Source organism: Fusarium keratoplasticum, chromosome 11, assembly GCF_025433545.1.
Source record: "Fusarium keratoplasticum isolate Fu6.1 chromosome 11, whole genome shotgun sequence".
NCBI classification, from domain to species: Eukaryota; Fungi; Ascomycota; class Sordariomycetes; order Hypocreales; family Nectriaceae; genus Fusarium; species Fusarium keratoplasticum.
Window position 1 is genome coordinate 1,149,192 of NC_070539.1, and position 27,696 is coordinate 1,176,887.

Sequence of the window (27,696 nt, forward strand, 5' to 3'; positions counted from 1 at the left end):
GTCTTTTTTACCGAGAAACAAGGGGTGGGGGCCGACTAGATCGTCATTAGCTTATGATACCAACTGAACTCCGGATCAGCATGGTATTCTTTACTGTAGGATCTATCTTTTGGAAGTTCGTCGCCACTCAGCGGTTACCTCTCCCATGATGAGAGCGAGCTAACGCGCCCATTAAGCATTTCAGCTCATGGGTAAATGATGACAAGTCTCCGGCTGTTGAATAGGCTATTCTTGCTGTATCCGCACACCGGCAGCTCTTCCGAATGATCGGGGCATAGCTATTCTCGCTCACCTTGCCAGGTGCACGGCCTGTTTTGTTTCTCGGGGCTCAGCCGATCTCCCACTCAGGACCGAGAATCTTCGGCAGTAGATCAAAATGATATTGGAGATGTGAACATTTATGGACGCGTGCTTTATATTGAAATTTTTCACTATGGGCTGTGAAAGAGGCCATCCATGTCTGCTATTGCGAATGCAGATAGCTTAGCAACACTCAAACATTCTCTCTTCTCGGGCGATGGATGAAAAGTAACGGACGATATCATGTTCCAGAAGACCTCCGAGACTAAGGGGAGCTCCTGCCGAAGCCAAAGTCTGTCGGTGGGACGATACTCCGCGCGCCCGGCTTCATCAGCGACGATCGGGGCCAGACCTTAGTGTAAGTTGGAGACGTCAGTGTATCACTGGGGGTGAATTTCGCAACGTTTGAACTTGTAAGATATGGATATACTGTTGAAAAATTACTGAAGAGCATTGCCCTTGTGTGAAACTAACGGATGGTAGATCACATCTTGGCCCATCTTTGCTATCCTCATCTCGTCTCAAGTATTGCCATCTAGACCATTCACAACCAACACACCTTGGTCCGGGAATTATGTAATATCAATAGATACCCCTGGAGATAGGTGAGATTGAAGCTTCAGGGTATAATTTAGTCCCGTTGATCAATTCGAATTGTCTAGGTACATCCATATCTTCGCAGTGTCAGTAACCCTGAGCACCTTTCAACACGCATCAATTAACCTTCCACTGCACAATGCCTGAGCAATATAATCCTTTTCGAAATTATTTAAATTCTTATTTAACACTCCAACCCCAGAGGCCTACTACCTCCTAGATATTCGCGCTGTCAGTGCCTACTTATCCCAGTCATCATGGCTTTAGAGCCAAGTACCTGTACTAAGCATCCCATAAGTCACAGATTCACGAATCTCAGGCCCACGGGCAGCAAGATGATTTAGAACCAATGTCGAGCCATCAGGCAACGCTTCGAGGCCGGCACTGACTTTGGAACTTTGTCACCCCAGGCATAGGACGGAGTCACCGTGATGGAGCTTCCTAATTCGCCTCTGTGGGCCTCAACCTTAGTGGTTTACCGAGTGGTCGAGCTCTTGGTAGATGTGTTTTCTCTTCCACTCCTCGCGTTGGCTATCATAGTATGTGTCATGATGCTTATCTGACGGGAACACACTCTGCTAGAGGATCCCAATAGGGGACTCACCCGCCCTCGCCCCGTTTCAAGGCTCGGAATCCAGACCAGGGCCGCACATACGCCCGGGTTTCACCCGTTTCCCCCGCAAGGGTAGGACATGGAAGGCCTCCGTTAGTCCGCAGGCAAATTGGCACAGTGGTTAGGCTGTTGCGCTCTCTCCACCCAGTTCTTCGGTACTGCATGCTCTCGCCACGCCTTCGGCGCCGCATCTTGGTTCGTTGGAGAAGATGCTTGCGTTGACACAGACAGCGCGGAGACGAATGCGGAGGCCTGTCCCCAAGGAGCCAATCGACGATCGAGGGAGAGGTGTTCTGTCCAACATTGTGATGATGGTGGCTAACTTAAGATGAACGCCAGTGCACTCTCAGCCCATTTAATTCCAGTCCTAGGGCCAATGACCACTGCCTGGGCCTCATGATCAAGTCTACGCTTCATTTGGAGTGACCATGCACTCTCGCCGCCATCCAGTCAGGATCACGAAGGTGATGGGGCACCTTAGGGTTCATCTTGACGTTGTCCGTCATGTTTCGCTAGCCTGGAGGAACTCCAATGAACAGGTCTGTATCTCGGCCTTCATTGCTTAACTCAAAGATGTGCTAGACCTGCGTCGCCCCAGCATGGTTGAAATGGTCTGTAGGCAACCTGGACCTCGTACAGGTTTCAGGGGTAGATGCCTCCTTACGGATCCCTTCCGGCACTACCTCTCGGGAACGTGTGGACTGCCCAGTGCGCAGCCGGAGGAAAGCTGGCATATCTTGAGCCCCTTGTGGTCCCTCAGTCACGTCAGCCAGTTATGCAACAGGCACAACATGGCTAAATCGCAACGGCAGAACGGCTAAACGGCAGGTAAATTGCACAGTCAAAGCTTCCATATCGGCAATGTCGTCAAGAAAACGGCAACGCGAAATCCACGAGTTGCTATGCTTGATTGGCCGTTTCTTCGGGCTTTCACGACCGGACTCCCCGGCACCATGTGTTCCCTCAAAATGTGGCATCAACAGCGCTCAAGTCCGGAGATATGCAAGACTAGCCGGGTAAGGACACCCACAGCCATTCATCTCCCCTGCTTCCATGACCCTTCTCCCGGAGAGTCGCACCATAGCTGGACACCATCAGCAGGAATGAGTGCCGTGCACCAAGCTACGGGAGCCCTCCCGTTATCTCCATCGGCTGCCCTCCCGATGGCGCCATTTCTCCACCTGTCCTACCTTGGGGACACCGAGCTCCTCAATTTGGGGTCCGTGATGAAGTAACAGCAGGCTAGAGAGATAGACTGGAGACTTGAGATTCGTTAGAAATACGTATCTGGAGCGTTAGAAACGGAGTCCGGGCCTTCTTTATCAGATAGCAGATTACCTTTCAGATAACAAAGACCCATCAAGATCTATGGAGCCTCTATCATGGTGAACCTAGGTCAGGGTTGAAGATTGTCAGTTGACAGGGTAACTCCCAGGCTTTCAGCAATGCCCGCCATGCCAAGATGAACCGCTGCCATGAGGGGAAAAGGCAACCACACACACACGCTACCGCTCGAATGGACGACGCATTTCGAAGCCTGACCTAACCCCTCCTACGCCTTCAGCCACTCTCAAAGCCAAGTGACAACCTGATATGGCCATTATTGCCATCAAAAGACCACGTCATGAAAGATACGCTTCTCCACCGGCCCACCATCCGATAAACATGGCTTGGGGTAGCTTAATCTCACCGACGGTGTGGACTGGTCTGGCCATAGTTAGCGACTTTGCGGGGGTGGAGTTTACCCCAGGTTGGGCCACCACCCATGATCCATGCCTCTTAGCCTTTGCTACTGATACCGAGGGTAATCAGCAAGAGTCTCTATCTGGCAATATGTCCATGACTCGCCCGGGGAGCTTTTAAAGGCCAGGGATCCCCCTCTAGCTGTGGGTTCTCTTTGTCTTATCCTTCACATCTCATCCCTTTTTGTACACTCCTCATAATGTCGTTCAACAAAGAGGAAAAGTCTGACATGTCGGACTTGAAGCTCGAGGGAGTCAACGACAAAGCCGAAAGCGTCCGCGCTGGCGATTTGGGTCCCAATGTGGATCAGCTCCAGCGAAGCTTGGGCAACCGCCAGGTCCAACTGATCGCCATTGGAGGTTCCATTGGAACCGCCAGTTTCGTCAGTATCGGCACTGGTCTCATCAAGGGTGGCCCAGGCAGCTTGCTGATTGCCTATACCCTCTACTCCTGCATGCTCGGTCTAGTCAACAACTGCATCGCTGAGATGGCTACCTTCATGCCCATCACCAGTGCATTTATTCGAATGGCTGGTCACTGGGTTGATGAGGCTTTTGGCTTCATGGCCGGATGGAACTTCTTCATCTACGAGGCTATCCTGATTCCTTTCGAGATTTCGGCTCTCAACCTGGTGTTGACCTATTGGCGCGACGACATTCCCGTCGCAGCAGTAGTTGCAGCCTGCATCGTCCTTTACTTGTGAGCTTCCTGTGACCTTGTCAACTTCCTGGATTACACTAACAGACCGAAGCGCACTCAACGCCTTTACCGTTAAGTGGTACGGAGAGGCCGAGTTCTGGCTTGCGTCCGGCAAAGTCATCCTCCTCCTCATCGTCTTCTCCTTCACCTTTGTCACCATGCTCGGTGGAAACCCCAAGGGCGATCGCTACGGCTTCCGATACTGGAAGAACCCCGGTCCTTTCGCCGAATACATTACAACTGGCGACCTGGGCCGATTTGAGGGCTTCCTCGGCTCCTTGTGGAGTGCTGCGTTTACCATTGTCGGTCCTGAATATGTCTCGATGGTGTCCGGTGAGACTAAGCTTCCTCGCCGCTACCTCAAGAACGCCTTCAAGACGACATACGCTCGCTTCGGTTTCTTTTTCATCGGTGGTGCCCTGACCGTTGGAGTCGCCATCGCCTACAACGACAAGACCCTAGTCTCCATCCTCACCGGCGAGGAGGGCGGTGCTGGTACTGCAGCCGCTTCGCCCTATGTTATTGCCATGAACAATCTCGGAGTCGGTGTGCTGCCTCACATCACCAATGCGCTGCTCATCACGAGTATCTTTTCAGCCGGTAATGCCTACACATATTGCGGAACCCGAAGTCTGTACGGTCTCGCGCTTGAAGGCCAGGCTCCCAAATTCCTCCGCAAGGTCACGAAGCAAGGAGTTCCCATCTACTGCCTGGCCACTATCATGGTCTTCCCATGTCTTGCGTTCCTCAACGTTTCGAGTTCCTCGGCCGTGGTCCTGACCTGGCTTACCAACTTGATCACGGCGGCGCAGATTATTGACTATATCGTCATCTGCATCACGTATGTCTTCTTCTATAAGGCCTGCATGGCCCAAGGTCTCGACCGCAACACCTTGCCATACACTGGATGGTTTCAGCCCTACAGCGCCTGGATCAGCGGGGTTTTCCTTACCGGCGTGGTGTGTGTTTACGGCTACACAGTCTTCCTGCCCGGAAAATGGGATGTCGGAACCTTCTTTACCTTTTATACCATGGTGCTTGCTGCTCCTATTCTCTTCTTTGGCTGGAAGTTTGTCAAGAAGACCAAGTTTATCAAGGCTGAGGAGGCGGATCTGGTTTGGGAGAAGCCCATGATTGATGCGTATGAGGAGAACTATGACGAGGAGGATCTTGGATTCTGGCGGGAGGTCATGAAGATGGTTGGTCTGGGCAAGAAGAAGACTGCTAGCTATGCCGCATGAGGCTCGAGAGGGTGCTGAGCCAGTTTGAGCTGCAGACAGTACATATGTTAGATGAAGAGCCAATTTTCATGTCTTTGATTAATATTTGACGTCCCTAGACCCTGTGAAGGTAACTATAAAGCTTTCGTGGTGTCTCTCGGGGTTTCTCTTGTTGCATCCATCCCCAATACGTCTAAAATGGTGGTTGGTGCCGCCACCAGCGTCTCCAAGAGACACAGAGATTCATCGTCCGACGAGGGAGCTTGCACAGGACCATCGTTGCGTTTGGAATCAGTACAGGGAATAGCCGGTGTTTCCCTAACAGTGTCCAGCTTTGCCAATCCTGCGCAGCCCCGTCAACTGCCTCTGCCGCCGACCTCGGCCTGCTTACTTTGTTCGCCATCGCCGATGCCCCCTACCATTGCTTCTCCCGAGAGATCACAATACGGCTCAATCTTAACCCACAACTCGGGTTCCAGTCGGGTCTTGAGCCATCGTGCATGTTCTGGATACTCCTTTAAGAATTCGATACTCTTATCAAGAACAGGCATACCCTGGCGGAGGTATGACCTGATGATTTGGCGATGGGCCAGGGGCTCATATTTCCCATCTGGTCCTTTTGGTGCTGGATGGAACTTTCTTCCCTCCCATGTAAATGGCCACTTCTTGAGTTCCTTTTTTCTCTTGGATGGGAGGTCCTCGTGAATACGGATGCTGGAGGTCATATTAGTATGGACCAGGCCTAAGCCAATGATGAGGCACTAGACAATTAGCTGGATCTAACTTAAAGAGACTCTCCTGTGCACTTATATCATAATACTGGCACCTCTTCTTCTTCAGCAGTGTGATCGTGACCGTGGTGATCAATGAGGAAAAAACATTTTCTATTCTTGAGGGCGATGTCGTCGCCATGCGAATACCAACGCTCTTGAGAACGATCGAAGTCCCCTTGCCAATGATGCTGGCAGACGAGGTTCCGAACGAACGTGATCTTTTCTTCCCGTTCGTTGCCAGGCACGAGGTGAGTAGCTGATTGCAGCAAAACTCGCACTTTGCTTGCGAAGTTTGCCTCAGACTGCGGCGCTGCTGAGCTCTCCATGATCAAAATATGGGGATCGTGTTGTTGGCAACGGATAGACGTCGCCCGTTTGCGATGAGCCAGAGATTGACAACCGGGTTAGATCTGGAGGCGCATTGTGTCACCCGTGGAAGAGCAGAGATTTATTGTAGTCATTGAGGAGAGGAATAACCTTTGATGATTATCTTTTGTTGAGTCTTCCCTACAGCCAGCCCAGAAGCTTATTATTAGGCAAATGCGTGAGCATCGAGTCATGATGCTGAAGATGGGAAACTGTCTTCATTGTTGCCTTGAAAGTAACACCGAGGCTGCTACACAAACCGACCAAATAGCCCAAGCGTCAATGAAATCACATGCCGACGAACAATAAGCGCCGTAAAGCGTCCGACGAGCGAAGATAACAGCAGGCCAGTGTCAACATGGCGAAGATGTTTGTCGACATCTACGTTTTATAACATTCTGCATATAAAAAAGCCCGTCATCGGTCCCACCAAATGAACAAGGAAGGAAGCCGACGGATGACAGCCGGTGAAAACGGGTCTAGATGCCGCAAAGCGGAGTCCCCGGTGCATCGCGGTCACACAATATCGGATAGCCGCCCGAGCAGTCGGAGGTCGGGCGGCGCCGCCGAGGTCCCCGCTCCAGGCCGGGCAGGTACACCGAAGAGAGGACACACGAGGGGGTAATTTCACATTAAAGCAGGCGAGAGCAGGGGATGAGAATCCGGTTCACACCATCAGCTACGCTTTGGTCTATTTCTGTTTTCATCATGTCCCCCCAAAATTCCTTCTTCGAGGCCGCGGAATACATCCCGCCCGATCCCATCTTCGAGGTCACCAAGCGATTCAACGCTGACAAGAGCCCTAATAAGGTTAATCTCGGTCAAGGCACATACCGTGATGAGAATGCCAAACCGTGGATTCTGCCTTCTGTGCGCGCGGCTGAGAAGTTGATCGGTGAGGCTGGTCATGAGTATCTCCCCATCGAAGGCCTCCAGAGCTTCCGCGATGAAGCCACCAAGGTCTTGTTCCACGACACGGCGGCTTTAAAGGAGAACAGGGTATGTGGACTCCTCAGTCAATACTCTCGAAGTATACTGAAGTATACAGATCGCCACTTGTCAAGCAGTCTCGGGCAGTGGTTCCCTGCTTCTCATCGGCCTCGTCCTCGCCAAGGCCAAGACGGGTATTGAAAATGTCCTCATTACCGACCCTACCTGGTCAAATCATGACCTTCAGTTCAGATCCATCGGCTTCAACATCACCAAGATGCCCTACTACAAGGATCGCAGGTTCGATTTTGAAGGTGTCATGAAGTGCCTCAGGGCTGCTGACCATCGATCGGCCGTTGTCCTGCACGCCTGTGCTCACAACCCTACCGGCTGTGACCCTTCGCGAGAGCAGTGGAAGGAGATTGCTCAAGTCATCAAGGAGAATGGTATCTTTCCCATCATCGACTCTGCCTACTTGGGCTTCAACTCTGGTTCCTACGATGAGGATGCTTGGGCTGTCCGACATCTTGTTGAAGACTTGAATCTCGAAGTGGCCGTGGGCATGTCGTTTGCTAAGAACATGGGACTGTACGGCGAGCGTGTTGGTCTTACTGCTATCGTCACTCGTTCAGAAGAGACCAAGAAGACTGTCTACTCGCTGCTTCAAAATGCTCAGCGCCAGACAATCTCCAACCCTCCAGTCTACGGTGCTCGCATCGCGGCCACTGTGCTCAGCAACCCAGACTGTTTCAAGCAGTGGCAACAAGACCTCATCACAATGTCTTCAAGAATCAAGTCCATGCGGCAGAGACTCTACGACGAGCTCGTTCGTCTTCAGACACCCGGAGACTGGTCACACATTATCAACCAAACAGGCATGTTTGGTTATACCGGCATTAGCTCGACACAGATCAAGCACTTGGAGGGTATGAAACCCGGTACCTACCAGAGAATATTTACTGACTCATCTTTCCAGAGCACTACCACATCTACATGGCAGTTACTTCAAGAATATCACTGGCAGGCCTCAACGAGCACAATGTTGAGTATACGGCGAAGTCGCTGGATGAGGTGGTTCGGACAGTCGAGTAGCAAGGCAGCAAAATGCTGAGTAAATAGAGCCAAAATCAAAGCAAAGCTATTGCAGTCATCTCGATCCTGCGCAAAATTTGGTCATTGTAAGACGATGTTGTTTTTAAAACTGTGTTCTTTGATACCGCACATGACACTCTGCCGTGATATCTGAACATGAAAATGGAATCACCAATACACAATGTCGCACCTGCCCAGAATTCCAGTGTATCCACTCCTCTTCGGTACCGTAGAAGAGGTACACAGATTATATTCAGAAAATATGTAAACCATCGAGATATTCAGTGATTGCCACTATCTAGGCCCTTCAACCAGTAATCCTCCTCCACAGGAGGATCACCTCCCGGCTCGCCTGTCTCATCTTGATGGCCGGGACCTTCGGCACTTGGCCAACAGGGGTCCGTAAAGGTGCCCCCATAAGGTTCATCCAAGATCTAGATTCCCGAGTCACGAAAAGAATTCTCCTGCAGGGCTCGCCCCCAAGGTCATGCGGACAACTCGGCCCCTGGCGCGTGACGATCCACGATATGGATTTGCCGCTGCCAACCGTGAGCTATCTCTGTCTTGGGAAAAGATAACCTCGCTTCTGCCTTCCATCCCACGTCGATTGGGCTTCGGAGACAAATCACATCCACGCCTGAGGCTTCTAGAGACACATGGCATATCCGACTTTCCGGATCTAGTCTAGGACTTACATACCGCGATAAGAGGAAACACTAGAACAACAACCCAACGGTGCCCTTCCCGGTTCGATAGATTGTGGGTGGCAACGAGACGCTTTCAGGTTGACCCACGTGGGGTTGGGTTGGCCGCCCATCGGCACCCGGTCCGCCTTGGGGAAGCCATCGCAGGATCGAGACCTTCAGCCCTCGACTATTCCGATGACGGTCAGATGGCGTCTGATGATACGGCCTCGACCAAGGGGCATGTGACAACCTACACACTTACCCCGCTCCCCAGACTCCCCGCGCCATCATCAATGGCATCGGTTAGGGTGCCGATGGATATGGAAGACGACGATGAGATTAAGTTCAAAAGATGATGCTGTTCACCCATTGTGCTGTTCTTTGTAACTCTAGGATAATCTCTGCCCTCAATCAAAATACTGCATTCTCTGCACAATGGCATCTTCTCTCTCTGGGAGCATCACAATCTCTGGTTCTCGGGCAACCCGGGGCTTAGTTCTACCGCTGAGGACGTCCAAGTCCAGGGCGCGGAGAGAGAGCCTTGTCCAGCTTCGCCGTCATTCTTCAACTTCTACTGCCATCGAGGCTACCCGAGCAGCTGCGCCTGCTCGAGGCACAGAATCCCCCCTCTCAGAGCTTCCTTCTACCGTCTTGTGGCGATCACTTCTCATCAACGCTGTATCATCAAGACCATGGCTTCTTCTGCCATCCCTCACCCTCCTCCTCAAGCTCTCTCGCCCGGGAAACCCTTTCCTGTTCAATGTCGACCGCAACCCCTTCCTCCGCTCCATTCTCAAGCAGACATTTTACAAGCAGTTCTGCGCCGGCGAGACAGGAGTCGAGACGCAGGACACGATGAAGCAGTTGCAGGATATGGGATTCCGTGGCACAATCCTCACATACGCCAAGGAGACCGTTTTCGATCACCACACAAACGAGCAGCTCGGTCTTGGTGTTGATGCGTCGTGCAAGGGTGAGGCCCAGTGGAATGAGAGCATTGAGGCGTGGCGCGCCGGAACAGTGAAGACTGTTGAGCTGCTCCGGGAGGGCGATCAATTAGCTGTCAAGTGAGTTTTTACTGGAAATAATTGGTGTTTTTGCGACAATTGACTAACAATTGCAGGCTTACTGGTGCAGGTCCTTCTGTCTGCGAAGCGTTTGCCAATGGCACTCCCCTCCCTCAGCAATTCCTCGACGCCCTCGACGAAATCTCCCAAAAGTGCAAAGACCGAGGTGCCTACATTCTGGTCGATGCCGAATCTCAGCACTACCAATGGGGAATCTTCAACGTGGGCATGGATCTCCAGCGCAAGTTCAACCGCGACGGACAAGCTGTTCTCTACAACACATACCAGGCCTACCTCAAGAGCACCTCCGAGACTCTCTCCAAGCATCTCGCCTGTGCTCTTGAGGAGGGCTTCACCCTCGGTGTCAAGGTCGTACGCGGCGCTTACATGGCGTCTGACCCCCGGCATCTGATCCACGACACCAAGCAAGACACGGACAACGCCTACAACAAGATCGCACAGGGGGTGCTCAGACAAGAGTTTGGTGGATTCGGCGGCAGCAATGCCAAGCCTTTCCCCTCCGCCATGCTCCTCCTGGCCAGTCACAACAAGGAGAGCCTGGTGGCAGCGCACGAACTGCACCAGCAGCGGACCAAGGCGCAGCTCCCGACGGTGCCCGTCAAGTTCGCGCAGCTGCACGGCATGTCGGACGAGGTTAGCTTCAGCCTGCTCAAGCTCAAGGACGACGCAGGGGTGGCCCCCGAGGTGTACAAGTGCTCCACCTGGGGCACCTTGGCCGAGTGCATGGCGTATCTGACGCGGCGAGGTATGGAGAACCGGGATGCGGCCTCGCGGACCCACGATGAGTACAGCGCCTTGAAGACGGAGGCCTGGAGGAGATTGGCTTTCTGGAGATGAGCGTTGGTGAAGTGTTGAATGAAAAGCAATTGCATAGTAGCATTACAGTTTGTTGTTGTATCTAGCACAGAATTTGAATTTGAACATGAACTTTACATGAATCAATTACATGTCTCAAACAACCACTTGACTCTGTATCACTCCCCTCTCATAATCTTTCTTGATGCATCACTTGATAGATCATTTGATGTACTAGTTAGCCTCATCTTGATATCTCAACTCTTCCCCTCTTACTTACACGTCGTCGTCAACGTCGAAACAAGGTCGCAATCACGATGCATAAACCTCCCCTCCATCCTGTGGCGTCTGCATCCACCGGCAGGGTTCCCGACGCCCCCACTTGTTGCGGAGGCGACATGACCTCCACGTTATCAGCACCGTCATCGGTAGTCCTCCCGTGCCCCTCACGCACAATCTCAACGCTGCAAGCTCACCTGCAAGACTTGTCGACATCTTTCTATCTACGGTTTGGTCTGTACTACCCTCGCTAGACTATTTCTGTTCTGCATCCTTCGGCTTTCCTTATCTCGACTCGAGACGCCCCAGATTCGTCACTTGAGCTGTATTCCCACCAACAAAGCCCAACATGTCTAGCTTGAGCAATGCCACCCTCTGCATCCTGGGGACGGGTAAGGGTCCTTGTAAGCGACGACTTGTTTTTCGTGACTAACAGAGTTCAGGTAACATCACAACACCCATTGTGAAGAACCTCGTCCCTGCCACACGGGATGGAAAAAGCAATCTGCCTTTTACCAAGTTCATCGCCTGTGTGCGATCCGAGGCTTCTGGGAAGAAGCTCTCTGAGCAGTTTGCCGAGTACAGCGATATCCTCACTGTGTCTCGTGGTGACAACGTCAAGGCTGTGCAACAGTCCGATGTGATCATTCTTGGCGTGGACCCTGCGGATATTGAGACTGTTCTCACGCAATCCGGTATCAAAGATGCCTTGTCCAACAAGCTGTTGATCAGTGTTGCTGCTGGCTGGACAAAGGAGAAGCTCGAGGCTACCATCTACGGAAGTGCGAGCACCTCAGAGAACCAACCTGGGCGGGCTTGGGTTGTGCGCACGCTGCCAAACATTGCATCCATGGTGTCTCAAGGTCTCATTGCCATTGAGAATGCTCCCACTGAGCCCGCCTTGCCTGATGAGCATTTGCAGTTGACAAAGGCCATCTTCCAGAGTATCGGACAAACAGTCGAGATTCACCCTCGTCTTATGAACGCTACCACAGCTGTGGGAGGTTCTACACCGGCTTTCTGGGCCATCATCTGCGATGCCTTTATCGATGCTGCGGTTGCAGTTGGAGTCCCTCGCGCAGATGCCCAGACCATGATTTACCAATCCATGAAGGGCTCAGCCGAGATGCTCCAGAGCGGTATTCACCCCGGAGTCCTAAAAGACCAGGGAACTTCTCCCGAGGGATGCACAATTGGTGGAATCATGGTCTTGGAAGAGGCAGGAGTTCGAGGTCATCTTGGGCGTGCGCTTCGTGAAGCCGTGACTGTTGCTCGCCTGATGGAGACCGTCACTCACGTCAACGACACGAGGCCTACTTCATAGTCAAAGCATGTATATAAACACCAACAAAACATTCTGATGACAATAAAAATGACATGAAAAAACTGATCCGCCAACACCATTTTTCTTTATAAGTGCATATTCTATAACTTGGCAAAAAACTTGTGAAACCACGAGCGACTCTCCATATTTGCAATGCATCCAAATCCAAACGCCGGAATGATTCGAAGAGATCGCACAATCGTTGCTGACAGTAGATCCCTCCGGATCTGAGCGGCTCTCTCCACGAAGGGCACGCCACCAGGTCGAGCGTAGAGATCCAATCCAAGAAGGTGCACAGGTGTAGCAGCGAACTGTGAAAAGATTGGCACAGTGAGTTGTGAGATAATAGCCTTCGAGTGAGGGTTCGACGACATGCTATCTGGGATGAGAGCTGACAACCAAGGTGCCATGGTGAAAGAGCCAAAGATGGTGATGGCATCTCGGAAGAGAAATGCTCCAGTCGCAGCTTTGGGGACACCACGCTTGACAACAGGTGCTGCCTTCTTGGGTGGTATACTCGAAGCACTAAACATCTGTGCATAGCTGACATCCTTCCAAACTCCAAGCGGGACGTTGACGATCATAGTAGACACAAAAGTAATCGTCCCGACGGCAGCTTTGTGGAATTCATGAGCCAGAGTGTCCGAGCCGTTGGACACGGCGTAAGTCGCAGCGTAGAGAGTCCACACTAAGCCAAATGGGCGGCCAAAGACAAAACGGCCAGGGCTTTTTAGAGCTGCCACACTGTGTAGCTTCATGCCATAGCCAAAGGGTCGATTGAATGCCACCTTTTCAACCATTGCCCTGAGGGTAATTAGAATCTCTTTCATAGCGGACAACTAACATTTTACTCACCGGTCGATGATGGTAATTGCAGGCGTAACTAATGTGGCCGAAATTGCAGCAGCTGCCACATCCCCAGCCAACGGCCTCCAGAGATAACTGCGGTTGTAGTCATTGTCCGAGACGTCTTGCTGCTGCATGGTAGCCATGGGGAACGTTCAGGAAGGATGAGTGAGAACACCCGGGGACATCAGCGTCTCCAGACCCAAGAGTATACCCAGTATCTCCAGCGTCACCGGAACGGCCTCCTTCGGCTCTCCCGTTACGGGACCTATCACCATGCCGAAGACCGGACCTCCACCGGGGGGGCGCCGCCCCATCCTGAGTCAGATACCGGGCCAACTCCCGGCAGATAAGTTAGATCTCATGCGGCTCTTTTGATGAGGCGTTCCCACCCCAGGGTCCCCGTGGGGTCGAGATTGTGATCTTGTGATAACTCCACACACCGGATCCCTGCCCGGTGGCTGTGAGGGGTCGCTCTTGAGTCGCCTCCAGATATCCACTAGCCTTCGGCAGGGCCCCCGACATGGCAAACTTCGAGGCGAGCATCAAGATGGATGAATGAGCATAAGAGAGATGGCTTCAGCCTCCAAGTGGTGCTGTTTCTTCAGGCTTCAGCACGAGCATCTTCCTCAACCTCACTCCTCACATCTCACACTCTACCATCACAATGGCCTCTGTTAGAGCTCTCGCCTCCAAGGGCCGCCTGCCCATGACCCGTGGTCTTCGCACCACTCCTCCCAGTATCTCTATCCAGACTCGGGCAAAGACCACCGTGCCTTTCAGACTCCCTGCTGCCCGCAACGAGCCCAATGTAAGATGACCACTCCAAAAGACAATGGACACACACTGACATCAGCCAGCCCACTTACACAAGAGGCTCTCCCGAGCGTGCCAAGGTTGAGGAGGCCCTCAAGAGACTCCGATCTCAGCTCCCCCTCAAGAGCGAGATCATCTTCAACGGCGCCTCGCAAAAGATCGCCAAGAACGAGGACCAGGTCCTGCCTGCTGAGCACGCCGTGACCTTTACCAACTACCCACTCGCCACCAAGGAGCAGGTCTCCACCGCTATCGAGTCCGCCCTCAAGGCGAAGCAGTCATGGCAGGACACCCCCTTCGTGGACCGTGTCGCCATCTTCCAGCGTGCTGCTGAGCTCGTTACCACCAAGTACCGATATGATCTTATTGCTGCCACTATGCTCGGCCAGGGCAAGAACGTCTGGCAAGGCGAGATTGATGCCGCTGCTGAGCTGGCTGACTTCTTCCGTCTGAACTGCAACTACGCCGCAGAGATTCTCGAGAAGCAGCCTGACCGTGGTAGCGATGGCATGTGGAGCCGAGTCGACTACCGTCCTCTCGAGGGTTTCGTCTACGCCGTCTCTCCTTTCAACTTCACTGCTCTGGGTGGTAGCTTGATCTCCGGACCTGCTCTGCTCGGCAACGTCGTCCTCTGGAAGCCTTCCCAGTACAACATCTACCCCAGCACCATCATCTACAACATCCTCGTCGAGGCCGGTCTTCCCCCGGATGTCATCCAGTTCGTGCCCGGCGATGCCGCCGAGATCACCGACATCGTCCTCCAGCACCGCGAGTTTGCCGGTCTCAACTTCATCGGCTCCTCGGACGTGTTCCGATCCATCTACGGCAAGATCGGCCAGGGCATTGCTGAGAAGCGATACCGTGATTTCCCCCGAATTGTCGGCGAGACCTCCGGCAAGAACTTCCACCTCATCCACCCTACCGCCGACATTCCCAACGCCGTTAACCATACTATCCGAGGTGCTTTTGAGTACCAGGGCCAGAAGTGCTCGGCCACCTCTCGAGCCTATGTTCCCGAGTCCCGGGCCAAGGAGTTCATCGAGGGACTCCAGGCCGGTATCAAGGAGATCACTATTGGCAACCCTGACAAGGACTTTGAGGCTTTCATGGGCCCTGTTATCCACCGCCGATCTTTCGACAAGATCAAGTCCATCATCGATGAGAGCAACAAGGATCCTTCCGTCAAGGTGATCGCTGGTGGCAAGTACGACGGCTCCGTCGGTTTCTTCGTCGAGCCCACCGTCTACCAGGTCGATGACCCCAACCACAAGCTCTTCAACGAGGAGATCTTTGGTCCCGTCCTGGCTGTCCACGTTTACCCTGATGCTGAGTGGAAGCCTCTCCTCCAGAAGATTGACAAGAACGGTGGCGGTCTTGCCCTGACCGGTGCTGTCTTTGCCAACAACCGCTCCGCCCTCCGTGAGGCTGAGGACACCCTCCGCTACTCTGCCGGTAACTTCTACCTTAGTAAGTTCTCCCTCTCTCTTCTCACCTTCAAAATACTAACAATTCTTCAGACTGCAAGACCACCGCCGCCCTCATCGGCCAGCAGTCCTTCGGTGGTGCCCGAAGCTCGGGTACCTGCGATCGCGCTGGCAGCTCAGACTTCCTCCGACGCTTCACTGCTCCCCGACTCATCAAGGAGGAGTTCTTTGAGCAGAAGGAGTTCCTGTACCCCAGCAACAAGTAGATATAGAGCATTGCATGTAGAAGTGTACGAAAAGCGCAGATTTAGTGTTAATAAAAGAGTCAAACAAGCCACCCTCTTGTCTATCCACTTAACCGTGACTCCACCATCTCACCTTCACTTCATAGACTGGATCATCCCCCTTTACTACCTTTGTACTGCCCATGATAGGTGCTATGAGTCTGTGACAGCCGTTGAATCTTGGCTTGAGGTTGTAAATGTGGAGAGGCAAGGACATGGGTTCTATGGCACGTCCCCCCAGTTCGTACTCTGTGCCTATCCCAAGTTCCTGTCTTGCTGCATCGTGTGGGGAGGACGCTTGCGCTAGCCGTGTGTCATCCCAACTTCTAGAAGCAATTCATGATCCGATGATAACCTTGACTGCCGCATGATCCACAATTGTGCCCATTTGGGCTTGTAGGAGACGTGTTCCCAAGCTGACTTGGCTATCTTCAATGTCACAAGATGTTCAAGGTTGACCCGTATGTGACTCGTCAAGGTCGCCTGATGTGATGATAACGCGGATCATGCCGACGACATTCTCCTTATCCAGCCTTGACCTCTCAAAAATGGCACATTAACTCCCATAGCCGAAAAGTGGTACGACCGATCTCGGCACTTGGTGCCTCCTGGGGGCTCACATCCCCAGTCCAGCGGCTAAGCTAACCCAGAAGGAAGCGAGCTTCCCACCTCCGCATTATCGATGCAAGATCGGCGCATCAGCAAGACGCACAACGATGGAGACAAGGCATAAGAAGTGGCGAATGATAGGCGTGAGGCGTTTGCCATGTGAGTAACGCCAATCAGCCAGCAGACAAAGCCAATCGCAGCAAGTGTCGGGACGTCTCCCGGGAGCTTGTTCAGTATCATCGGAACGCCAGCCGTTCAGTCGCAATCAGCCTCGTCTTCTCCACCATCGCCAAACTCGAGACCCTTCTATTCTTGCCTCGTCTGGGGAAATCGAATGATGGTAGGGAGTTCACCAGGTCATGTCAACACGGACCGGCCGTTTGCGGCCGAGGGATGAAGACGATGATGATGCAGAGAGCAGGATAAAAAGAAGAGAGGTTACGACGATGAAGGCATCAATTCAGTTCAATTCAGTTCTATTCAGACAGAACAACCCTTCAATTCTCCATCATGAGTGTCCCCAAGTCCGAGCCGATTCTCATTGTCGGAGCCGGAGCCTTCGGCCTCTCAACCGTGCTCCATCTTCTCCAAGCCGGCTTCAAAGACATCACAGTTCTCGACAGAGACGATGAAGTCCCCTCTCGCTTCTCAGCTGCTAACGACATCAACAAGATTGTTCGCGCAGAGTATGAAGATGACTTTTACACTGACCTGACTCTGGTAAGCTTCACCAATGTTTCTACAGGCTTCAATGACTGAATGATGCATCTAGAAAGCCATCGATGCCTGGCAAACGCCCCTGTTCGCCCCGCATTTCCACCAGACCGGCTTTCTCCACTGTGTGTCCGGCTCGGCCCCGAAGGAAGCTTACGACACACTGAAGCGGTTCCAAGATGCGGCCGAGAGACACCCTCGCATCAAGCCTTCGGTGGCCCACATCAACGAGAAGAAGGACATCGATGCTGCCTGCTGGCAGTACAAGCCGAACCCTTTCCCCGGATGGCACGGGTACCTGAACAAGCTCGACGGATACGCCCACTCGGGCAATGCCCTGCGGTCCATCTATCTTGTTACAAAGGCTCAGGGTGTCAAGTATATCCTAGGCAGTGCCGGAGCTGTATCTGAGGTTGTCTACGATGACTCCTCCTCCAAAGGCCGGAAGGCAAAGGGCGTCAAGACTGTCAATGGCCTCTTCTATCCCGCCCGTCTCGTCATCGTCGCTACCGGCGCCGCAGGTGGAAAGCTGATTCCCGAGATCGGCAAGCAACTTGTGGCCAAGTCTTGGTCTGTTGCTCATGTTCATCTGACAGAAGACGAGACGTCTGCTCTCCGTGGGATTCCCGTCACCTATGCTCGCGATCTAGGCTTTTTCTTTGAACCTGATCCGAAAACTAACCTGCTCAAGATGTGTCCTATGGGTGGCGGTATAATCAACACTGATACCAAGAGCGGCATCTCTTACGCCCCCGGTAGCATCAGTGAAAGCGCCTTCTTGCCTGAGGACGACGAGAAGCAGCTCCGACAGCTCCTACGACACGCGCTCCCCCAGTTTGCTGACAGACCCTTTGTGCGAAAGTCACTTTGTTGGTTTGCCGACACGGCCGACTCGGACTTTATCATCGACTACGTCCCGAATACTTGCTCGTCGGTAGTATTCCTAAGCGGCGACTCGGGCCACGGTTTCAAAATGTTCCCCATCTTTGGCGAATGGGTCAAGGACCTGCTTCTGGCGTCTGATGGAAAACAGCCCGTGACTCGATGGCGATGGAAGACGCCTTCCGAGGACGACAAGGGCGACTGGGGCGGTGCTGTCAGCTGGAGACTTGGAAACTCGAAGGAGTTGGTCGAGCTGAAGCCCAGCCAGTCCAAACTGTGAAAAGGATGTGTCGAGTTTCTTTTCAGGGACCATAATTAGAGACTAATACTTGATTCTGTTGCATCTTTTTGACCGTCTGCCATCTGTTCTGACAGCTTCTGATTCTCTCGACGCACATTTGCGATACTCCGGCCTACTTCAAGTTGCCTCAACATCGAATGCTAGTGATGCGGCAATCCAGTTGAGAAAACACATAGTAAAACCTCGTCACTACGAGTAACAGAACGTTTCTCGCATAGTTAACAGCGAAATAAATATGAGTGGTTCGAATTACTGGATGATTATCTATCAATGACGCACCAATTGTGTTTGTTCTTGTTCGTCCCCTCGGCCGCTCTCGCCATAGGCCAAAGCGGGAAGATCGTGAGTCTTGTCCCGTCAAGCTGGAACACCATCTCCACTTGGTATTGAACAAAAAAGACAGAATCATCCAATTGATAATAGCATCTTCAATAAACCGACATGTTTCCAATTGGCTCATGTCCTATTGTTATGCCGTCCAAAGTGAAAGGGCTGATTAAATCGCGTCGGGTCTTCCTACCCTAGAGAACCAAGGATGGGGCACAAAGCAGCCCTCTTGGCACACGACGGCTTAGTGTGTGTAACAGAAACATCCTGTGTAGAATGTGTCCAATAAGCTTGGTGTCATACCTACTTTTGCTTCTCCTGAATCTCATTCTTCCTTCCTTCTTCAACCAGCAGCTGTTGGTCAAGCTGACGCGTGATGCCGTCACGACCCCCACGCGTCTGTAACGCGTCAAGACCTTGAGCTTCCAGAATCCCCCATGGCTTAGGTGTCTGCACTTCGGCATTCATCTAGTGACGATGATCAAGATTCAACGCAGTCAGGTCCCGTGCTGCAGACTTTCAACGGCTCTTTCCCGAAGCCATCGAGAACATTTCCATCATGGAGCTGGAAACACCGAGAGAGGCGACGTCGCCGGAACCCTTGTCCGACATATGCCTCTCCGTGATTGGCTGATTTCGTGTTATCCTCCACCGGAAGGCCTGCCGGTCAACCGGGTCGCTTCCCGGCCCCGAGACTGAAGAGGGGAGTCCGTCGGCGAGTCGTGCATTTTGACCTTTCGTCGGAGCGGCCTCTCATCATCGGAGCCCAGTTGCGATGCAAACCCCACTCTCAATGAGGAGTATCAGCCATGTTCGGACCTTGAACATGAAAAAGTGAAGTCGGTTTGAGATATTTACACACAAGACATCTCCAGGTTAAAAACACACCAAGCTGGCCACATCCCCTTGTCAGATCTACCCAAGTCAATACACATAGTCAAAGCGTCACAATGGGCTCGCAAATCCTAGCCTCTCCCCAACCCCACGTTCCCTCCCCGGGAGTGTGGTGCCCGGCCGTCACCTTTTTCGACCACGCCGCCGACAAGCCAGACCATGCCGCTCAGGCAAAGTACTTTGCCCACCTGGCTGATTCGGGCCTGAATGGCCTCATCGTCATGGGCTCCAACGCCGAGGCCTTCCTCCTCACCCGCGAGGAGCGGTACGACCTCATCGCCCTGGCCCGCAAGACCATCGGCCCCGACTTTCCCCTGATGGCAGGCGTTGGCGCCCATTCCACAAAGCAGACCCTTCAGCTGGCTGAGGATGCTGCCAAGGCCGGGGCCAACTATCTCCTTGTCCTGCCCCCTGCCTACTTTGGCAAGGCCACCACCATGTCGGTGGTGAAGCGCTTCTTTGCAGAGGTCGCCCTCAAGTCTCCCCTGCCCGTTATCATCTACAACTTCCCCGGCGTGTGCAATGGCGTCGACATCGACTCCGAGTCGATTGTCCAGATGTTCAACCAGAGCAAGGCGACGCACCCCAGCGGCAAGTCCAACATTGTCGGCGTCAAGCTCACCTGTGGCTCGGTGGGCAAGATCACGCGTCTCGCGGCGGTTCTGTCGCCCGATGAGTTTTCCACCTATGGCGGCCAGTCCGACTTTTTGATCGGTGGCCTGGCAGCCGGCAGCGTGGGCACCGTGGCGGCCTTTGCCAACGTGTTCCCTACGCTGACGTCCAAGATCTACGCCCTGTACAAGGAGGGCAAGTTCGACGAGGCCACGAAGCTGCAGCGCATCGCTGCCCTGGCCGAGAGCCCCTGCAAGAGCGGTGTGGCATCAACAAAGTACGCTGTGGCCACCTACTCAGCCCAGCTAGCTGGCATCGAGGGCGCCGAGGAGAAGCTCGCACCGCGGCATCCTTACGAGCCCGTGGGCGATGCCGTCAAGCAGAGCGTCGCGACGCTGATGAAGGAGGCGGGCGAGGTTGAGAAGGATCTGCAAAAGACATGGACGGACCGTGTCAGGGGACGATTGAACTGAGTTTAGTGTTTTGAGTAGTCTGCATATTAAACTGGCGCTGAAGGCAAAGCCATTGTTGATCTGATGACAGAAGAGTTGCAATTGAGTGCCGAATGAATCGTGCAGCAGGGACTTGGCAGAGACAGAGACATCCAGGGCGTACATAACACGACTGCATGAGACGGAATCCACGTGTCGAGATTGAGATGATGTGGATGGAAAAGGAGACCGTCAGCCATGCCAACCCCTGTCGCCAACATACAGCATCTCGACAGTCACCACGAGATAGCCAGCCGTTCCTCCTCCACGTTCTAGCGCCACAATGGAAAGCTGGGGTCCTCTTAAGGCGTGCCCACACCACTATCATTCACTGCTGAAGCGAAGTGATAACACCATCCCTGTCTAGTCCCGACGAACCCGAACCCCGATAAGGGCCGGCAACATTGTCCTTCTACCCCGCATATCGCGTTGGAGCTAGTGCAAGCCTGCACCCAAATTTCCAACCATCTCGTGACTTTTTGCCTCCCAACTCGAAAGAAAGACGAGGCCCATAACCCCCATCTAGCCCTTCCACCACCTCTAGACCGTTTATCCATTCAACCACAGGTCGGACTGTATAGTACCATGCCGCCGAGCTCTTCCTCAAACGCAAGGAGAACAGTGGATTCTGCAAACTCGCGAGGAGGCCGCGTGTCCAAAAGATCCGATAACGCGTTCGTCAAGCCCGCCCCCATCTCCCCAATTTATGAAAAAAGACCACCCTTGTCCCCCTCATATGCAACATGACGCTGACCATGAGAACCACCCCAGTTGTTCACGGTGTCGCAAGCAAAAGATCAAGTGTTCGGGTTCGCACCCTTGCGATGCCTGCAAGAAGCGCAAGCTGTCTTGCGAGTTTGACCAGCGCGACCAAAAGATCTTGGTCACAAGAGGGTAAATTTTCGAGATTGTTCTTTTGTTCTGGAATGACGTGTTGATCGACTTTTAGCTTCATTCTTGATCTGCAGCAGCAGGCTGCCAATAGTCAACGTCGCGCTGGCGCTGCAGAGTATGTTACACCAGGGTCGCTGGACACAAACATAGACGTTGGCGGCAGAGGTCCTGAAGAAGGTTTGTCTCTATATACATCACTGGCTGCTGTCGTCCGTGGCTCATTCCGAAATAGGCGACACCGTCACCGTTAATGTCAACCATCCTCCCTCTCCAGGCGGCAATGCCTCCACTGTCCCAACAGACGATGCATTGTCGGGAAACAGGAGTAGCTCAAATAGTAGGAATGGGCTGGACCCAGTGGCTTCTGCTCTTACAAATCCCCTTTCAACTGGACAGTCCAAGTTTATGACCTCGGCTGAGGGAAGAGAATGTGAGTCCTCCGCATCTGTCCTCGCTCGACACTTCTGACGCCTATCTTAGTTTACCTTGGCACCTCTTCAAATTGGTCCTTCAGTCGCCGTGTACTCAGCCTTACACATGAGTATATCCATCAGAGCCCCATCGCCGCAGATAACCTGCTCTTTGATGGCTCAGCCTACGATCTTGGATGGGATGGCTCTCGCATCAGCCCACCTCCAGAACCTCCTCTAATGCCCAGTCTGGACCACGCTGTGTATCTCATCAACACGGTCAAGTTTCATTGCAGTCAGATATTTCACTTGTTCGATGATGAATCCTTTACGCAGTATCTTCACGAATTCTATGCCGACCCTACCAGTCACATCGCCGTCGCAGATCTCCGCTACATTCACCTCCTAGTTATTCTGGCATTCGGAAAGGCTTTTGCCGAAACCAACAATTATCAATCGAAACGGCCACCCGGAGCTGATTACTTTGTCACTGCTCTTCGTCTCCTACCGAGTATTCACATTCTCGTCCAAGAACCGATTTTATCGACTGAGATTCTCTGCTGTATCGCCCTGTATTTTCAGTGCCTCGACTACCGGCACTCGTCACATTGCTATGTGGGTGTTCGAGTCTAAACTGGTTGAATTCTAGCTAATCCCTTGTAGATTGGTCAAGCCATGAGAATCGCCCTCTCACAAGGCATGCACACAGATATGCCTCTTGAACACCTAGGGGAGAAGATCGTTGAGCGAAGCCGCAAGTTATGGTGGACAGTCTATGTCCTTGACCGTGAAATGACATCGTTGATGGGCTTGCCTCAAACCATCCACGACGACGACGTGCATCCTCAGCTTCCACACTTTTCTGGCTCGACACATAGAGTGGCAGCTCTTCATATGCAAATTCGGTTATGCCGGACAATTGCCTCGATCAATAGAGGTAAGAACTACGCTGAATGAGACCATCATTTTACTAACAACTCAACTACTAGGTGTTTATGGGGCCAACGGGCGACTGAACAAGAAGTTCTTGCTCAGCACCAAGAAAGTCCTCGAAAACATCGCTGGGCTGGCCGACGAACTTCAGCAGCAGTTTCCCCTGGGCGTGGATAGAGCCATCAATGGAGTGTCTCGAACATCGGGCTACCTGCACCTTCTCTATCACCAGGTGAGTAAATAACCCATATAATCTAAGAGAGTTTACTGATTCGTCTAGTGCATCGTCCTCGCAACACGTCCACTGCTCCTCTGCTTCCTCAAGATCCGATTCGAGACTCCGGGCTCCATCACAGAAGCGCTCAACTCCTCTCAAACTGTCTGGAACCTGATCAAGATGTGTGTCGACTCATCCTACCAAATGATCAACATTCTTGGCTGTTTGCAAAGTCAAGGTCTGCTTGGTAAACTCACTGAGATTAATCTCGCTGGGAAGCATTGTACTGACCCTGTTACTAGAAGCCTTTCTCCCTTTTGATCTTGAGTCTCTGTTTATCTCGAGTTTGAATCTGCTTGTCGCCCCTGTTCTCGATCCTCGATTTCTTGAGCATGATACGTCGTTTCGCCATAAGTCGTATTCTATCTTTAATGAGATGATTGGAAAGGGGAATCTGATTGCAGTATTTCGACGATCCGAACTTCAGCAACTCGACGACATGCTCAGCCGCCTGCCTCGAGAAGATACCGGACAAACCCCTGTTCCAGCCAACGTCGATGGGCAAATCATAGGAGGCTCGATGCCTGATGTTCCAGAGGGTGCAACACCGGCTATGGATTCTCTGAACGGGGAAAACGAAGCCATGGAGTCCATGATCCCAGGCATGGAGGACTTTGGAATGGATGCGTGGTTTACGACTGCGCAGATGATTGATATGGCAAACTCGATTGCGAATAGCGACACCGAGTGGGTTTCGCATACCATGATGGAACATGACATCTGGTAGGGAGAACCTCAGAGACTGGAGAGCGAGTACATGGAGAGGGCGATGACTGGCCCTTTGGGTAAACCACGTCGGATAGGAGCACCAAAAGCCAATGCCCCCTCCTAAAATCACACACGAAAAGCATTTGTTTCTATTCTTGTTTCAATGACGAGCGTGGAGCGTGGGTTAGGGATGTTTCTGGTATCAACGCCAGCTGTTTAGGTATGGAGTCTTGGAGGGCACTTGATGTATTTTAGGGCAATGCTTGGGCGCTTTCTGGAAAGTGATGACTGCCCTTTGTTGTTATTAACGTGTTGCGCCTTTCACTGTGACATTCATTAGTAAGAGATGATTCGCATTCTCGCATTGAATGGATGAGTTACCATGCTGAAATTCAATGGGTTGATGTGGGTTACTGACGTCGTCGTCTATCAGCGAGATTGATGTCCTGGCTCTACCCGAACCGCCAACGATAGGTGCCACATATTCATCGAGGCTCTTTGAGAACATCAAACGGGCTGAGTCCCTTGTTTCTTGTAGCCCTCTTAGCCCTGCTCGAGTCTCATCATCGGACTTCCCCAACCGCGTCTCGCTCCAGCTCCGTTTCTATTGTAACAGACGGCACAACTGAACTTTCTTCCAAGTCGCCAGGAACGCCGTCCGGCTGCGTAGTGGTTATAGAAAGTGGTCCAGCAGACTCTGAATTGGAAGGGCTTTCAAAAGGCGCAGGCGGTGACTGTTGGGCGGACAAGGGGGACCTTGTCATTGATGAGTGTCCGCTCACGGTTGCCATGCTCATTCTACGAGAAAGAGCTTGGTTGCCTGCCGGGCTAAGAAACGACCTTGGCGTTCCGCTTCTAGATAAGCCAAGCTGACGCCTCGCCTGTCGATCTCTTGATCTCATCTCGCGTTCGGCTTGTCGCTGAGCATCAGTTGCCTCCTTGCTCTGTCGAGCTTTGTGGTGTATTTCACGAAGCTGCTCTGTCTTTGTATTAGTCACAAACCGTATTTACTTGTGCTAGATAGGTACTTGCCATCGCTGAGATCAGAGTATCTCAGTGCCAAAACTGGATCGTTGAAAGACTTCTTCCACCCCTCCTCAATGATGAACTCGGAACCCAGAACCACATCAAAAGGCACTTGATCATGAACCAAGAACTTGTGTCGATGAGTGTATGCTGCGTTAACAGAGTACCATGAGAGCATGATGGTTGCCTGGGGGACAATGAGTTCTTCGCCCCCGCTGAACCCAAGCCAGGCCTTGCCACTCTTGGCCTCTTCCTGTTTGTCCTCTAGACCAGCTCTTTTCACGATGCGTGTTGAGATCCAGTTCAAGTCGCAACCACTGTCTAGCTTGACTCGGAAGGGAGCAGTGGCGGGAGCCTGGGGGTCATCGGGTACAATGACGAAAGGGAATAGGAACGGACGCTCAGTGCCGAGCGTGCTGAGTTCGCGGAGGCGCTCGGAGACCTTCTCGAGCCCCCGGCCCACTATAGGTGTGTCTGGTATCGAAGTGTGTTCTGCGATTGTAGCTGATGTTTCCTGGGTCTCAGTGGCTGGGTTGAGATCATCTTCAGTTGTTGATATGGAGGATCGTCGTGTCTTGTCGTCTCTGTGAGCATTGTCTTCAGAAGCAATATAATCTGGGCTGCTAATTGGTCGTTCGTATCGAGCGTAAGGCCTCAATAAACCCTCTATCATGTCCCTGGGGATGCCCTTTTGCCGATTATGTGTAGCACAATGAGACAATAAATGGTTGATCTTGCTCTTCGGGATGCTCTGCTGGGGCCCATATCGATAACAATGGATCAACAACTCCCTGATCATGTCCGCAGGGATTTCATGAAGAGGACAATGGTCCAGTAAATCCTTGATCATGCTCTTGGGGACTCTAGACCTGTCTTCATCACGATGTCTTATCATTTTTTGGATCATATATCCCGTATGATCCTGGTGATGAACAACCGTTCTAACCATTTGATGGAACTCAGCCATTTTCCATCTCTTTCGTCAGTTACTAGAGGAGGATGGGGGTGAGGCCGAACTAACTGATTCATCTCTTCAGATAGGAGCTTAGACCAAGTCTCGAGCTGTTCTAGTGCCCCAACAATATTTTGATCGGGAAGGAAGCTGCGCAAGGCATTCTTGTTGGCTTTGTGGACATGCTCTTCAAGTTGAGGTATCAGGCGAGCGCACTGTGCCAAGCAAAGCTGCATGGTTTCTTCGTGGTGCTGACGAAAGAGTTCATCACCGAGCGCTTGAGGTAGGACATGTGCGCTTCGAGATATGATCTTTTGAAATAACCAGAGGCGATCGAGCAGCCCACGATCAACAGAAGAGGTTCGCAAGCCTGATACAGCCCTGATAACTTGTTGAGTCTGGGTCACAAGCGAGACCACGCCAGCAGCGATAGAGATCGGCTCGGCCATCACGGGATCGCTGGTATGCTGGCCGCGGAGGGGATCAAAAAAGTGAAGAGAGGAAAAAAGGGATGAAATCTGAGTCCCAACAAATACAATTACTTGAGACTTGAGCCTTGATTCGGGGTGCGGGTGAATTATTTGTCCGCTGCAAGGAGTCCTGTTGGGACAAATTAGGCTGTACGAAATAACTGCTTGAACAGCATCAAATTAGGTTAGATGACTCTTGACAAGAGTCAGTACCACAGTGATGGACATAAACCAACCTCAAGATGCGGAACGCAGCGACCAAGACCCCCCAGGTGGCACAGGATACCCAAAGCTGGCCAAGTTGATGGGAGATTCTCCTGAAACCGCCATTTTTCGTCGATTCAGGCAGCTCAACATGCTTCATCTACTCAGACTCCAGGCAGAACTACACTCATTGGAGGATGAGCTGCTCGAAGTAATTCAGGAAGATCAACAATCGGATCACCCCGATAGACAGGACTATTCAAGAAACTTCTTCCTGCTGAAGAGATGCGCAGAGCAAGGCAAGGATTTTGAGCAGTATGAGTTGATGCAGCAGATTGGAGAGAAACTAAACGAATATAGTAGGTCCAAAGTTATTAAATAGTTATAAAGCCTAAAGTTAATGAGCCAGATACCACACTTTCAGCCGCCGCAGCCGTAGATGGCCTCGCAACACCAGAGAAGCGCCCTTTAGAGTTCCTACGTCTTTGGCTTAAGGGCGCCGGAGGCGGGGAACATTTCCCCCTGGGAACTGAAAGCACAATCTGGGAGTCAGAATCACGGGCAGAGTATGTGAGCCTTGCCCCGACGGCTAGGAACGACAGAATATCATCATTGGTTCGAGGAATTCTGCTGGATATCTATCACTTCTTTGCCGAATCTTGGAAGAAGGCGAAGAAAAGGTGCAAGAAGGTGAGATTTTCCATTCCATATGTTCAACCTGGAACTAACTTAAATCCTAGACTGACCCGTCTTCCACCACGGCTGAACCACATATACGCGAGTATAACGACGAAAAGCTCCAGGCCGTGAGCGATGGTATTACGGCTGCCTTAGCCTCTCTTCTCCCGACCTTGATGATCCTGGTCTTGTACTTTGTCAAGCGGATGCTGGTTAGAATTGGGCTGGTCATTGTGTTCACCACCATCTTCTCTGTTGTGATGTCGTTCTACATCGGTGCAAAAAAGGGTGAGGTGTTTGCAGCTGTGGCAGCTTTTGCAGCTGTTGAGGTTGTTTTTATCGGAACTACTGGGTAGCCGCAACCCATTGGAGGCACTAGAAAATTGGTAACGTCAATGAGAGATGATCTAACTGTAATAAGGCATTACTTCTGCATGCT

General features: G+C 52.2%; 10 protein-coding genes across 10 annotated transcripts; 9 read left to right on the plus strand and 1 right to left on the minus strand.

Moving 5' to 3' along the window:
- Positions 1-3,452: 3,452 nt before the first annotated feature.
- Positions 3,453-5,193, plus strand: NCS57_01319400 (AA-permease domain-containing protein; the record flags this gene model as incomplete). The annotated part of the gene is made up of 2 exons (XM_053062840.1): positions 3,453-3,952; positions 4,005-5,193. 2 exons carry the CDS (start codon positions 3,453-3,455, stop codon positions 5,191-5,193), a joined length of 1,689 nt encoding a protein of 562 aa, XP_052907735.1.
- Positions 5,194-6,965: 1,772 nt separating this feature from the next.
- On the plus strand, positions 6,966-8,333 carry NCS57_01319500 (Aspartate aminotransferase; the record flags this gene model as incomplete). Its single annotated transcript, XM_053062841.1, has 3 exons — positions 6,966-7,310; positions 7,360-8,167; positions 8,218-8,333. 3 exons carry the CDS (start codon positions 6,966-6,968, stop codon positions 8,331-8,333), a joined length of 1,269 nt encoding a protein of 422 aa, XP_052907736.1.
- Positions 8,334-9,454: 1,121 nt separating this feature from the next.
- NCS57_01319600 (Proline dehydrogenase) lies at positions 9,455-10,944 on the plus strand (the record flags this gene model as incomplete). The annotated part of the gene is made up of 2 exons (XM_053062842.1): positions 9,455-10,086; positions 10,143-10,944. 2 exons carry the CDS (start codon positions 9,455-9,457, stop codon positions 10,942-10,944), a joined length of 1,434 nt encoding a protein of 477 aa, XP_052907737.1.
- A 586-nt stretch (positions 10,945-11,530) lies between these two features.
- On the plus strand, positions 11,531-12,505 carry NCS57_01319700 (uncharacterized protein; the record flags this gene model as incomplete). The annotated part of the gene is made up of 2 exons (XM_053062843.1): positions 11,531-11,573; positions 11,625-12,505. The coding sequence occupies 2 exons, from the start codon at positions 11,531-11,533 to the stop codon at positions 12,503-12,505; spliced, it is 924 nt and encodes a 307-aa protein (XP_052907738.1).
- A 101-nt stretch (positions 12,506-12,606) lies between these two features.
- Positions 12,607-13,497, minus strand: NCS57_01319800 (uncharacterized protein; the record flags this gene model as incomplete). The annotated part of the gene is made up of 2 exons (XM_053062844.1): positions 12,607-13,309; positions 13,361-13,497. The coding sequence occupies 2 exons, from the start codon at positions 13,495-13,497 to the stop codon at positions 12,607-12,609; spliced, it is 840 nt and encodes a 279-aa protein (XP_052907739.1).
- A 521-nt stretch (positions 13,498-14,018) lies between these two features.
- On the plus strand, positions 14,019-15,857 carry NCS57_01319900 (Multifunctional fusion protein; the record flags this gene model as incomplete). The annotated part of the gene is made up of 3 exons (XM_053062845.1): positions 14,019-14,162; positions 14,212-15,634; positions 15,685-15,857. The coding sequence occupies 3 exons, from the start codon at positions 14,019-14,021 to the stop codon at positions 15,855-15,857; spliced, it is 1,740 nt and encodes a 579-aa protein (XP_052907740.1).
- A 1,137-nt stretch (positions 15,858-16,994) lies between these two features.
- NCS57_01320000 (DAO domain-containing protein) lies at positions 16,995-18,360 on the plus strand (the record flags this gene model as incomplete). Its single annotated transcript, XM_053062846.1, has 2 exons — positions 16,995-17,204; positions 17,257-18,360. The coding sequence occupies 2 exons, from the start codon at positions 16,995-16,997 to the stop codon at positions 18,358-18,360; spliced, it is 1,314 nt and encodes a 437-aa protein (XP_052907741.1).
- A 1,298-nt stretch (positions 18,361-19,658) lies between these two features.
- NCS57_01320100 (uncharacterized protein) lies at positions 19,659-20,687 on the plus strand (the record flags this gene model as incomplete). The annotated part of the gene is made up of 1 exon (XM_053062847.1): positions 19,659-20,687. The coding sequence occupies one exon, from the start codon at positions 19,659-19,661 to the stop codon at positions 20,685-20,687; it is 1,029 nt and encodes a 342-aa protein (XP_052907742.1).
- Positions 20,688-21,441: 754 nt separating this feature from the next.
- Positions 21,442-23,946, plus strand: NCS57_01320200 (Zn(2)-C6 fungal-type domain-containing protein; the record flags this gene model as incomplete). Its single annotated transcript, XM_053062848.1, has 8 exons — positions 21,442-21,599; positions 21,655-21,776; positions 21,832-22,029; positions 22,080-22,624; positions 22,673-22,946; positions 22,999-23,174; positions 23,223-23,406; positions 23,462-23,946. The coding sequence occupies 8 exons, from the start codon at positions 21,442-21,444 to the stop codon at positions 23,944-23,946; spliced, it is 2,142 nt and encodes a 713-aa protein (XP_052907743.1).
- A 2,649-nt stretch (positions 23,947-26,595) lies between these two features.
- NCS57_01320300 (uncharacterized protein) lies at positions 26,596-27,613 on the plus strand (the record flags this gene model as incomplete). The annotated part of the gene is made up of 3 exons (XM_053062849.1): positions 26,596-26,938; positions 26,989-27,269; positions 27,320-27,613. The coding sequence occupies 3 exons, from the start codon at positions 26,596-26,598 to the stop codon at positions 27,611-27,613; spliced, it is 918 nt and encodes a 305-aa protein (XP_052907744.1).
- Between the last annotated feature and the right edge of the window lie 83 nt (positions 27,614-27,696).